At 38.4% G+C, this 13,943-nt stretch overlaps 1 protein-coding gene across 1 annotated transcript; it reads right to left on the reverse strand.

The window, feature by feature from the left end:
• Positions 1–258: 258 nt before the first annotated feature.
• Positions 259–7,738, reverse strand: adprh (ADP-ribosylarginine hydrolase). The gene is made up of 8 exons (XM_042508248.1): positions 7,384–7,738; positions 4,892–5,006; positions 4,673–4,781; positions 4,210–4,308; positions 3,155–3,260; positions 1,456–1,722; positions 520–734; positions 259–305 (listed from the first exon to the last, which is right to left on the reverse strand). Exons 1-8 carry the CDS (start codon positions 7,389–7,391, stop codon positions 259–261), a joined length of 966 nt encoding a protein of 321 aa, XP_042364182.1. The 5' UTR covers positions 7,392–7,738.
• Positions 7,739–13,943: the final 6,205 nt, after the last annotated feature.

A 13,943-nucleotide genomic window follows, 5' to 3' on the forward strand; every position in this document is an offset into this window, starting at 1 on the left:
TATATGAAACTATACTATGCCTTTTTATGGCTTTTTTATGTCAGCCTTTGTAGTTCAGAGTCCCTGTTAATTAACTGCTTTATTAAACAAGTTTCCTTTACACTTCATTTGTGCCACCACTACAAATCCGAGAGAGATGAGGATAGATGAGGATAACAACACCAGTCCATATGGCCTGTCTGCACAGTGGAAGTGCTCTGACTCTAGATGAGAAAACACCTGTTCAAAGGTTTTGGAAAATGCAAAAAGAGGTGAAAGTCAAGAGAAGTGCTCTTGCCTTCTGGCATACACTATAGAGTCCCCCACTGCAAATAAAAAAAAACAAACTTATTTGTTTCTATCTCTGTTAAACTTTTAAACAATGTTGTCTAGGAATTGTGTGTTATATAGTCTTATTGTGTTTTTATTACTGGATGTGTGCCATATATGTTTTTATTATTGGGTGAGTGCAGTAGGTGTTATGTGCAATGTAATTTTCGATATTGGGCTTTATAAATAAAATTGAATTGAATATCTGACCTCCATGGAAGGCTGCTCTGCTCATCAGCTCCTCCCAGTCTGAACCCGCCCCCAGCAGGGCATCCAGGGCTATCATTGGTGCGTCGTGACCGCTGCGTCCCGCCCAGCCTGACAGGCTAAAGCTCTTGTAGGCTTCATCTCTCTCAGCTGGGCCGTAGGAGGCGGGCCAATTCACAGCCCCGACCCCACAAGAAATGCCCCTCAAATCCAGGTACCTGTGGACAGAGTTGAGGGCTGTTTACCCCACCACACACCTTCACAAAACATAAGTAATAAAATCTTGCTGTATTTTATCATTAAAAAAAGCTCAGTGCTGCTGAACTGAACCCAACCAGTGACATTTTAGGACTAATCCCATACCCTCATCTTTTAACCTTAAGACTTAAGTACAGGGATACTCAACTTTCGCGAAATGACTGGAGGCCGGAGGGCCAGTTCCAGCAGCACATTTCTCAGATTTTAGAACATTTCTAGGATAGTGGGACATTTGTAGGATTGTGGGACGTTTCTCGGATTTCAGGGCGTTTCACAGACTTTCGGACATTTCTCAGATTTTAGGAAGTAAATAGGATTTTAGTTCATTTCTAGGATTTAAGGACGTTCATAGGATTTTAGGACGTTTCCCTGATTTTCTGATGTCTTTAGGATTTCAGAACATATTCATGATTTCAGGACATTTCTAGGATTTTAGGACATCAGGGGCTTGGCAAGAACCTCTGTAGGGGGGTGCAGGGGATCCTCCATCTTTTATTTATTTTTTGATAATCAAGCTCTATTTTGATGCTGTTTGATTAACTCTGGCATCTTATGTATACTAAAAGTAGAAAAACAATTCCCAGTTTGAAAGTTGAGTATCACTGCTGTAAAAGGTTAGTAGAGAGCTGTTGATGTTAGAAACATGAAAGCCTAATAAAGACTCATTTCAGCAGTTCATACCACTGCCACTTGTCACAGAAGTAGTCCCAGTCTCTCTCCGTCTCCTCCACGGCGAAGCCTCGACCCTGAACAAAGTTCTTTGCTATTGGACAGGCCTCGTTGATCAAGCCTAGACCCCAAGTCGTGATTGGCCTGCGCTGGACGGCATATGCGGTAAAAAGGGCAGATGCTACCGCGCCCAGGAAACCAGTGGGATGAGGATGGGTCATCCTGCCTGTCTCCACGGCAACAGCAACCAAGGACAACAGCTGGTCAGGTTTCGGGTACCTGGTAGGGACAAAGTATTAAAGAACTTATCAGCATTTATTATGGGGGAGATTTAGCTGAGGGATTCTCCTGAAACCTAATGAGGTCCATCACACAGCTGTTTTATACATTATAATATGTTTGGACATAAATTATGTTTACAGTAATTACTTCATTTCATGCTTTAATTGACTTCACATCATTTTTTTTGGGGGGGGGGGGGGTAATGGCTAATGTTTTAACCCAGCAACTCTTATTTATTTGTCATTTCCTGCTCAGTGATCAAAGAATGTACACATTTTCTGCCAGTGCATTTATTATTAATTATTTTGGAGCAGAGCAGCAGCTGCATGCCTCAAATGTGAAATCTTCATTGTCCCTTTTTCTGTGTCCTTGTGTGACCAGACTAAGGTGAATAGTGCACTCTTTCTAACACTTCTTCACTTGCTTTTTTGATTTTATTGTACCTCAGCATTCAGTGTGAAGCTGAGGAGAATCTGCCAAAACATTTTTTACACCAGTTTAAAAAATGATTAATCCCATCCAATCAATTGCAAATGACTTACTCTTTACAACCAAATGTGATGAGTTTAGAGCTAAAACAATTAGTGGATTCATAATTAAGTTGATCAACAGAAAATCAATTGCTACTGCCATAGTTAAAGTTGCTTTTTTTCATAGTAAATTTCAGGTAATTTTGTAACTCGTAACTTCTTCCAGTGCTTTTTGAAGGAAATCAATAAGGAAATTCATTCACACTTACTATCCCTTAAAAACAGTGAGTCAAGAAGTTATTCTGGACTCTAATCTTACCTCTGAAAGTCACATCAGTAACATAAGAAGTGTAGTTCTTTCTCACTTTAAACAGTAATGCTCTCTTTGCTTTTAAATGTGAACACAGTTATGGCAGATGTGGAATCACTGGGCAGCAAACTGAAAACTGTAGTTACTGCATGTATGTGTCTGAGTATTTGTGTCTAAGAAGTAATTCTTGGTTTCTTACTGTCTCTAGGGGATGGATGTTTTGCACATGTATTTTAATGCAATTCACGTCGAGTTTACTTGTAAATTAATGTGCAACAGAAATAAAATATCATACAGATTACTGCAAACACCACGGATGCAACAAACAAAAACAGACAGATTTCAGGAAACAAATGAAAATAAGTCCTAACACATCAGGGAGTTGCCTTGATTTGCTGGAACATCTGTCATTATGAGAAATGAATTGATAATATGGTGCCACTCAAACCAAAATCAATTTATAACGCATTTACTTTTTCTGCTTTTCCCTCGGTTGGTCATTAAGTTGCCCTGTACCTGCTCAGGAAAGCAATACTGCAAAGTAATTGACAATTGAAAATTAATAACCAACCACATGGAAGTCTAAGGCTGCAATACACAAGGATTAGATGGATTTATTATGTTTTTATTTTCAGGTTAAAAATCCTACCTGAGGCCAATGCACATGGACCTCATGGCCGCTCCACAGCCCGTCCCCTCTGGATTATAGGGCACTCTATAGCCCCCTTCCTCTCCGGGCTTCAGCTGGGAGACTCCTGAAGGTGCAAATGAGAGTAGTGCTGCCTTCAAACTGAGCCCGCGAAATAGTAGTCAAGACATGGGAAGGTGTGTGCACCATATGCTTGGCATTAAAGTAGTTTAAGTACTGAAGAAAATCGCTGCTAGGCATCAGCGTCAGCGTCCATTATAGCAAGCCAACAAGCAGGTGTTCAATTCTGGAATCATAAAAGTATAATAACAAAGGCGACAAAATGATACAGTTGGGAATATCAACATCTATCTAAGCCATATTATAAAATTACAACAACAAAAAATTGAATTACAATAAATGAATTAATTGTCCACTGAAAACTTCCACAGCCTCCGCCATTTCTGCATATAGAATCTTTACTTCACAGGTTGTGAACATTACAACAGAGGGACATTAATATGGACCAATGGTAAACATTTATGTGTAAACATGTAAAAAGTCGTAGCACTATTTTGGCCATCTCCGATATAACACAAAATGTTGCCTCATTTGAGACGCCTCAGAAAGGACACAAGAGTGCTAATTCTGAAACTGCAAGCCAAACATTCTGTTTTCCTTGTGATAATACAAGATAACAGTGACAAAAGGAGTTTTATAAAAGCTCCATAATCTATGACCTAAAATCAGTTTTCATGTAAGTGAAAGGCTGAAACACTTTTTGTGTTCACGAGCCTGTAACAGATGCAAGGTCACATTGATCTTGACCTTTGACCACCAAAATCTAATCAGTTGTTTGTTGAGTCCAAGTAGATGTTTATGCCAAATTTAAAGAAATTCCCTCATTCTTGAGAATGGGATGGACGGACAAACAACCCAAAAAATAATGCCTCTGACCATGCCTATCACTGCAGCAGAGGCATAAAAACATGTTCATGTGAACTAGGCCTGAGTGAGATCTCTGCCATCACAACAAATAAAAGTGATATGGATTATAACTGAGGACTTTGTCTCACCCAGAATACTTGAAGGCCCTGGTTTCCTTCCATCCATGTCTTTCATTCCCTCCACGTATCGAGCAGCCACCTCATGCAGGAGCTCCTCCCCCATCTTCCCTACGAGGACAACGTAGAGTTAACTTGTTCAAACTGCAGACGTCCTTATTAACTTTTTAAAGATGTAAGGGACCTGTTAACAAGGCTGGTTGTTTGCCTTATCACAATAAAGGTCATGTTGAATTTCTACCATTTCCCTCCACTTGTGTCGAGCCGTAATAGAGCAGCAAATCAAGGCAAGACTGGAAATTAGATTTAACCTTTAGTTATGAGGAGGAGGGAGTGGTGTGTGGCCTGATGAGGCCTCATCAGAACGACACTGACAATCAGATCAATCCAATAAACTCCCTGTTTGAAACATAACGAGAAAAGGAGAGACAGAAAGCAAGGAGAGCAAATGGCTTCAATGTCATTTTGACCTCACCGGTTGCTAGTCCTTCAGCTGTGGCCAGATGCAAGACTGTGTCGTCGCTCACTGGCCAATCAGGGAGCTCAGCCTTGATGTTCTTCAGACCACCGAGCTCCTTCAGCTCCTGTAAGGACACAGAGGACAAAGGGAAAAAGGGTAAATACACCTTTATCAGTGTGTTTATTTTTTTAATCACAAATTCGGCTGTTCTTTTCATGTTGGTCCTGTACTAACCTGATGGATAGTCGGCCCCGACTCATTGTACTCCCACAGCTGGTTCCTGTATCCCAGAGCATCACCGACACCACTCAGCAACATGGCTGCCTTATAGTACTCCACTGTAGCAGATCTGCTGGGACAAAAGGGACCATTACCACTCTTTTGATTTCAGCCTCAATTTATTTAAATATAATTGAGAAGAAAAATAATACATCTTCTCCCTGGCAGTGCAGAAGATCCACACAACCAGTACAGTCTCAGGGTGGACACCCACGATTAGGGTCACATATTTAGTATCTGACCAAATGTCTCCCGTTCAGTTCCTGAGTTATGATGTTTATTAATGGCCGGTTAGGTGTTTTTACATAACATTATGACGTCAAAGTAAAGGTTACCTTGGCCCTTTTAGGTATATCACTTCATAATCATATCCTGTTAGATGTTTGTGGGAAACTTTGTCATAATTGTTAGTGTATGAATTCTTGCATTTTGGCCAAAAACATGTGTTGTCAGTTCATAGAAACCTTGACCTTTGACCTTGAAGCACCAAAGTGGACGTCCGTAACAAATTTGGGCTGTGCTGAGATATCACGTTCACGAGAATGATACAGATGCACATATTATGTATGCTGAAAACATTATGATGTCACAGTAAATCTGATCTTTGACATTTTGTACATAAAATGTCATCATTTTATCCTGTGAGACATTTGCGTAAAATGTTTTTATAATTAACATATGGATTCTTCAGTTATGGCCCAAAACATGTTTTGTGAGATCATAGTGACCTATGACCACCAAAAATCAGTTAATCGTTTAGTCCAATTGAATATTTGTGCCAAATTTTAAGATTTCCCTTAAATGTTCTTGAGATATCAACTTTACAAGTATGTGACTGACGGAAGGACAATACGAAACGATAATGCTTCCAGCCACAGCTACCAACAGGCAGGGAGGCATAAACACATTGGTAAAAAGACATGCATGATATTACACATCAAAAACAAAAAAATGTGCACGTAGACACACACACACACACACACACACACACACACACACACACATACACACTCACATATATAGGGCGTATATAGGGAAATAAGGCTATATATATAAGGGAGCTCATATATCCCCAGCCTTATTTCTCTATATATATGAGGGAGCTCACAAATGTTTCCACTTGTAAGTGCATGCCTGAGCCAAAAGAAACATATGAAAGTCAGGGGGAACTGTAAAACCAGAAAATTACAAATGAAGATGCTCTTAGTCTTATATACTTTGAACATAAAAAGGAAATCATAAAGAAGGGAGAGTGTTTTTAAGGATTTACCAAGATGCAACTGAAGCTGTTTTGCAAATTTGGAGCATTTTTTATTTGAGTTGGTTACAAAAAAAACAACAATAACACCACTCGTGTTATCCTTTACTAATGCTCATAATACAATTAAAGAACATTGTGTGGCAGTGGGGGTTTGAGCTGCTTTTGATGTTCATTTTTCAAAATAGCCTTAATTACACATTATTATAATTCAAAACTTGTTGTATTATGTATGTTTATATGTACAAATGTACATATGTATGTATGTACGTGCAAAATAAAGTAGTTTGCTTTTTAGCAATGGCAAATGTTTGAACTGTTTGTAAATGATTTTTTTTTACTCAAGTACTGTACTTAAGTACAAATGTAATGTATGTTTACTGTCTTTTAGTATTTTAATCTCATGTCATTTTCTACTTCTACTCCACCACAAGTCAGAGGGAAATATTGCACTTTTTACTCCATAATAATTATTTTATGACTTTAGTGACCTTACATATTAAAGTTTTTGCACATAAACCATATGAAATTCTACAAGTGCTGCTGAGGGGGTAAGTATTTTGAGAATGGTCTTTTTTCATGTAAAAACATTTCATGGTTCCAGCTTCTCAAATATGAGACTCGCTTCTTTTCCTTTTAATTATTTTAATCATCCTAATTTACTCTTTTAAATTGATGTTGTTGTTGTTTTGTTGTTGTTGTTGTTGTTTTATTTATAGAGTAATTTTATTTATTTTTTTTTGAGAAAATGTTTCTACTGGTTACAAACTGTTGCTTGAGTAAAATTTTCAATTCAGGACTAGTATTTTTTACGAGTGTTTTTTTTTTTTTTTGCAGTGTGGTAATAGTTCTTTTATCTTAGTAAAGGATCTGAATATTCTCCACCACTGCTATTCAGTAAAGCAGACGTCATATATGAAGCTGTAATAAATGTGCGCACCATAGGCACCATGGAAAGAAAAGTAATAATATACAGTTATGTGCCTTAAGGCAGCCTATATTCTTAATATCGGTATTCATAATGAATGACGTCTCAACATGTCATGTTATAGGCAACACTAAATACAAACATCGACATGTAAACACGTTGTTATAGATTAGTTTACTCTCTGGCATGATTTGATTGTAATGTACAGAAAATGTTCCGCTTGCTGCGGAAAATCTTCCCTCCATGCACTGGAAGTCTCACCGGTCCATTGCAGCGCGTCGTTCCCCGAAATGAAGCCTCACCAGACGGTCACACGCAGAAGTTGACACCGGGGCTGCAAACTGAAGCTCTGCGCACTTACTGCTCACTCTACTTGTTTGTTGCACGTATTAGGTCAGTCCCAGCTCACAGGCCTGTAGCAAATACCACCGTTCTTCACCAAAGTTATTGCACGCTACTTTCCCGACCCGAGCAGGCAGTTTGGACACCCTGAAAACGTGGAGGCTAAAAAAAGACGCAGCTGCAAAGAAATATCAGAAGGCTGCTTTCCAGCAGGCAAGGTGGAGACATTAAAACGACTGCTACACCAGGGCAATCATTGACAAACCATTCACACAGCTGCACCACAAGGATTTGTAATATTGTTTTTGTGTGTGCTACAAGAACACTTTGCACAAATAGTACAAAGTGCATAAATTTGCCTGACAAATAAAAACAATGTCATTTTTTGTTGCTGGATAAAAAAAAGAATGATTAACCTCTATACATGTAGTTATCAGGGGTAATGATAAAATAATGTTGCTATAGAGAAATTTAAACGTAAATACTAAAATATGTGGCATTTATTACCCATCCTTTATTTTTAGTTTGTCCAATGATAACCTAGTTTTTTGTAGCCTAAATTTACAGAACAAACCTCAGTCATAAAAAACAAAAGACAAGTGCAGCAGTTTATGGCTATGCTCACAGCTCTAAAAAGCTGTAGCTCCTGAGTCAAATGCTAACATCAGCAGGGCCGCTCCTAACAGGAAAAAGGGTTAGAGCACCGAACCTGGAATGACAGAGCCTTCTCCATCGCTGCCCCCCATATGTTTTATTTCTTTTAATGTGTTGCTTGTCTGTACTTGTAAAGCGTCTTTGAGTATTTTGAAAAGCGCTATATCAATAAAATGTATTATTATTATTATTATTATTATTATTATTACTGTACTTGAATTAAAATACTCACCATAACTTATTAAAACAACAAATATTGGCTTAACATTGTAATAATTAGTCAAATATAGCCTGTTTCATAATGAAAACACCCTCTCTTGAAAATGATATGAAAAAAAATGAAATGCGGGCGGCCTGCCACATGATCTGAGAGATCTTTTTCTGATCTAAACCAGCATACCAACAATATTTTTTGTCAAACTCTATTCAGTAAATCAATCTATCCATTCCTCTCTGTCTGTCTCTCACGCTCCTCTCTTGCTGTGAGGGGTGAGTAACTCTATCTCTGTTGTCTCTGACCAGATGTTGAACTCTGTGTAACCCATGGATGGATAATCCAGGCAGATCACAGTCTGAGTCCCTCCTCCGCTCTCCCCTGCCTGCACTGTCACCTCTTCACCTAGTCAAGATCAAATCATTTTTTAGTCCAAACACTTCCAATTAACGTTATACACACATTTTTTTTAATCAAACAGGGGATGTCCCATTTCCAAAATGTCATATGCATGCATTTGTCAGTTTGAAACAATTACCCAAACCCTGTTAAAGGAACAGCTCAACATTATGGGTAAAAGGCTAACATTAACTTTCTTGTCAAGTGGAAAATGAGAACATTAATGCCACTCTCACATCTGCATGATAAATATGTAGCTAGTAGATGGTTATCTTAGCTTAGTTTAGCATAGATGAAAACAAGGGAGAAATAGCTACCTGGCTCAGTCCAAAGGTTGTAAAAATCTGCCTGGCAGCGTCTTCAAAGCTCACTTATTAACATGTTTTACCTTGTATCTTTAGTCCATACAAAAACCAAAGTGTAAAAAAAAGTGTTGTGTAGGTGCAGGGCTATTTCTTCGCTTTCTGTCAGTATCATCATCAACACTTTTAGAAACCCACTTTTTTTAGAACTACTTTTAATTTGTAGAATTCCTATGTTTTATGACATTTTTTACTCATCTTTCCGTTATTACTGTGTACCAATGTTTGGTTCTTAGCTCTTCCTGCTGCATTCTACTATTTCACTGTTCTCTGTCAGTGACGTCGCACTGATGCACCAAAACAAAACCCCATTCACACAAAAGGCACGCTCGTCTGCTGCCGCACCGTGTACACAGTTAGCACTGGGAAAGCAGTTTATAGCCTATTTTAGCAGGTTGCAGGTACTAATTTTGGTAGGAAAGGAGATTTTTTTTTTTACTTTTTCTGCCTTTATTATAGCACAGTTTTAGAATGACAGGAAAGGGGGAGAGAGAATGGGGATGACACGCAGCAAAGGGCCACAAACCAGAACTGAACCAAGGTTGCTGCAAAGGACTCAGCCTATATGGGACGGATGCTTTACTTGCTGAGCTAGAAGCCGCCCCGTAGGAAAGGTGAATTTGAGTCTCTGATGTTTAGCTCTCTAGCTACTGCAAGCAACATTAGCATTGTAGTCGGTAGAGTTTGCTTAGTCCTCTTTGCACCATGGCAAGAGGAATAAGATATACAGTATCAGAAACACCATATATAGGCCTTATTTTGCCTATTAATGAAGATCATCAGATCAAAGATCAAAGGACATAGAACTCTAGAATTCTAGAACTCTAGAACTCTTGTGACATCACAGTAGCATAAGTATATTACACTGCACTAACAGAATTCTGCTCTCACTTAGTTCAGACGAACAGTGATCTACACGCAAACTTTGTGGCACCTGCAGTTTATCCAAGGAGATAAAACACTTTTTCAGAAATACATCTTTCTGCGACAGAAGAACCAGAGTTTTGATACTGGTCAATAATTTTTATCCAACGTCCAACGTCTGTGCACGTAAGGTAGGTCTATAACCCTTTGCATAGGATCATTCCTCAATCATTTGATCTATAATTCAAGTACTAACAAGATTGTTGGTATCTACTCTACACCGTCATAGTGTTAAATTAACAATTTTGTTTGCAAACTTGTTCACTATTTAAGAGTTGTAATTAATCTGCTGGTAGGGACTTTTTGAAAATCATATTAAGTCTTGTTTCCAAGGAAGTGTGGAAGACTGATGCTGTTTTTAAAATCAAATTCTTCCTCTAGTACACTTACATCTAATCCATCATGCACACTATGTAGTGCAATTATTTACATAATGTACAAATTTGACATGGTATAATACAAAATTATTACCACAAGATCTGGCAGCTTTTCTTTTTGCTCAGCAATTTCCAACTAGACAGTGAATTACTGTCAGCAATTCACAAACGATTGTCATTCCCCTTAATGTATGCTTGCTATATCTGCTTGTTTGTTCACTTGACTTCTTTTGTATTTATTCATTATTCATTTATGGTAATTTCTCAAAGAACTGATTATTTAATCACCAACTGATCTGAGTTAATATTACAACTTGTCAAGCATCTGACCACAAATCTAATAGTACAGTTTTGACAGTGAAGATGAAAATTTAACGTGCATGAAAACCAAATGTAACTTTCACTCCCACTGTTTATTATATGACACAACATTTAGCCTTTAACTTAGCGTCAATGCCTGATGATAACGTGCTGTTAGAGGGCTAGCAGGCTAAGGTTAGCTTTTGAGTTATCGTTTTTGGTACCAAATTATTACAGAATTATCACAATAAACAAACTGGTGGTTTATATCCAACAACAGTATAGGAGTAGTGAAAATGCACACGAATATTTGTACAATGGTGCTGGTGGACAACACTTCACAAGTTTGAAATGTGTTTGTTATTCAGTCCCTTTCGCTTGGTAGGTAACATAATGACCATTGACCCACTCAACAATTTCAGTTTCCAGTGCACTGTCTTCATTCTCATAGTGCACTGCATTTTGCGATTCTTCAAAATGTACACACACACATGCATTCAAAGTACAAGCACAAGACTGTGGAGACAAATATCTGTGCACTCTCACATTACAGGGGAACTCGATCAGCTGTCGTTGTCACATACTCAATGTAAAATTTAAGGGTTTCAAGTTTCAGCTTTGAAACATGGTTAAATATTAAAAGTAGGATGAACAACATTAAAATATTGTAAAATAACTTAATTTCTTCAACAGATCTGTGGTAAAAATGAACGAAAGAGGAGACGGACATAACAACGGTGGAAATCGTAAGTACTTAATTCATCAGTTTAAACCGACTTCTCGATGCACAGTATATCTAAAAGCTATTTAAAGGTCCAGTGTTAAGGATTAAGGGTCCTCCACAGTGGTGTAATATACCAAAGTACCAATATTTCATCACAGTATTTAATTATTTTTGGGGAGTATCTATCCTTTACTTGAGTCTTTATGTTTCTGTCAACTTTAAATTTTACTCCACTACATTTCAGCAAAACATCTTAGTTACTTAAAACAAAATAAACAAAATAAAAATAAATAAAAGGAGGAAATAAGAAAGGAGGATTGAGAGACGGACGGATGAATGAAGAAGTAGGAGAGAACAAAACAACAAAATTTGTTCTCTAAATCCCTATAGCTGTGAAGAAGACAAAATCCTGACTGCTTGCTTTTATTTAACAGCATGTACTTGTACTTTTACCGTCATTACTTACGTACATTTAATATCATAAAATTACTTTTTAGACTAATGCACTTTAAATATCAGATACTCCAAGACTTGCACTTAAGTTATATTCTAATAGGAGGCTTTTATTTCGACCAACATACCCTTCTGGAAAGATTTCTGTACTTTGCTTAAGAATGACTTTCAGGTACTTTATCCACCACTGGGGATTTAATAGCAAAGTTGCAGATTGCGCATAGAAAACTATTACAACTGATGTGGAAACAAATGGTCCTGTAGGAAGCCAGTTTTTGGTTTTATCCACTCTGGGCTACTATAAAACAACATAGTGGAAACCGTGTTTTGTAATAATGGGCTTTATAAAAAAATTGACTTGACTTGACTTGGATATCTCCATATGTATATATAAACAGTTCATTCTACGGTAACAGAAACAGGGCAATTCTTATTTTCCAAGTGATTACATAATAATGAAGCATACTTATGAATGTTGTATACCATTTTTGCTAATAAATCCCCAGACATCCTAAACAGTGGACCTTTAAGAGAGACTAATTTACAGTTCAATGTAAAGCAATTATAACAATTCTATACCTGCAGGCCTTCAGTTCCCCTCACACTTCTTTCCATGGGGAGATGGTCCATTAGCTGATGAACTTCATGCTGGACTCATTGCCTGGATTCATTTTCTCTTGAATCACGGACTAGAGCATCACGGCTTCGCTTGGTTTGTGGAGGTGGCTCACATACCTGAGCACCAGCATGAAGCTGATGACGATAACAATGAAGACTGGGACAACAATGAAAACTGGGACATCGACGAAAACCAAGATGATGAAAACCAGGATGTTGAAAACCAGAACATCGATGAAAACGATGAAAGCAATGACAACATAAACAACCCTGACAACAATGATGTCATTGACAGCGACAATTCAGATGACAGTGTTGACGACCCTGACAGTCACAGTGTTGACAACAATAATGACAATGCAGATGATGCTAGTACCAGTGCAGGGCTCGAGGTTGGAGTCAACCAGGGTGAAGAGGAAGATGACCCTCTGCCTGGAGGATCCAGGAAAAGGTCAAGAGATGAGGATGAATGGGACACTGAAGAAAGGAGCAGCAAGGAATTCCGATGGTGGGATGAGTTTGCTGATAGCAGCACTGACAGTGACACTGACTGCAGCGAATGTGACAGTTTCAACGACAAAGTTGGAAATAGCCCGACCAGAAGCACGGAGGTTCCAAGAGAAGACCCTGTGCCTGGTCCGTTCAGGAAAAGGTTAAGAAAGACAAACAGAGCAGATGATGAGAGAAGCAGCAAGAAATCAAGATGTTGTGATGAGTTTGCAGACAGCAACTCTCATGCCGTCACAACTGGACACGATCTTGCAGACTATGACTCTCATGCCGTCACAACTGGACACGATCTTGCAGACAGTGACTCTCATGCCGTCACAACTGGCCATGATCTTGCTTACTACAGCAGCAATATTGATGCGGCTAAAGATGCAAGTGCCACAAAAGAGTCTGACAAAGAGGAGAAAGAGGTAGAGGGAGAGAAGAGCCCTCGACCAAGAGGATATAGAAAGAGGTCATGGCAGGATGATGATGAGGAGGGAGAAAGCAGCAAACGATCCAAACGTTAAGATGAGACATCACACTCAAAGAGGCACGCTCAGCTAATGGGTGCCATCCATTACCTGAAAGAAAAGAGGAAAAACTTCAACAAAAAAAAAGTCCCTCTTTGTGTAGGCCCAAGAGGTTTCTTTTTTTTTTTGCCTTTGGCTTTTAATTGAAGTTTTTCCTCGTTTTCATAGAGGGTCAATGGTCTGAGTGGGTGTCACCTAAACTTAGTTATTCAGTCTGTTTTGCTGTGTTTTGTTTTGAACAAATGTATATATGTATATAATGGCTTGAAGGCTGCATTTATGTTTTCTGGCAGCTGTTTCTTGTTTTCATTTTAGTAGTTTTAGTAGTTTTAGTAGTTAGTAGTTTAGTAGTTTAGTAGTAGTTGTTTGCTGCTTGCTCTCTGTTATATGTGAACTGTTTCTAAAAACATGCTGGTTTTGTTTATTGTAAAG

Source organism: Plectropomus leopardus, chromosome 19, assembly GCF_008729295.1.
Source record: "Plectropomus leopardus isolate mb chromosome 19, YSFRI_Pleo_2.0, whole genome shotgun sequence".
Lineage (NCBI taxonomy): Eukaryota > Metazoa > Chordata > Actinopteri > Perciformes > Serranidae > Plectropomus > Plectropomus leopardus.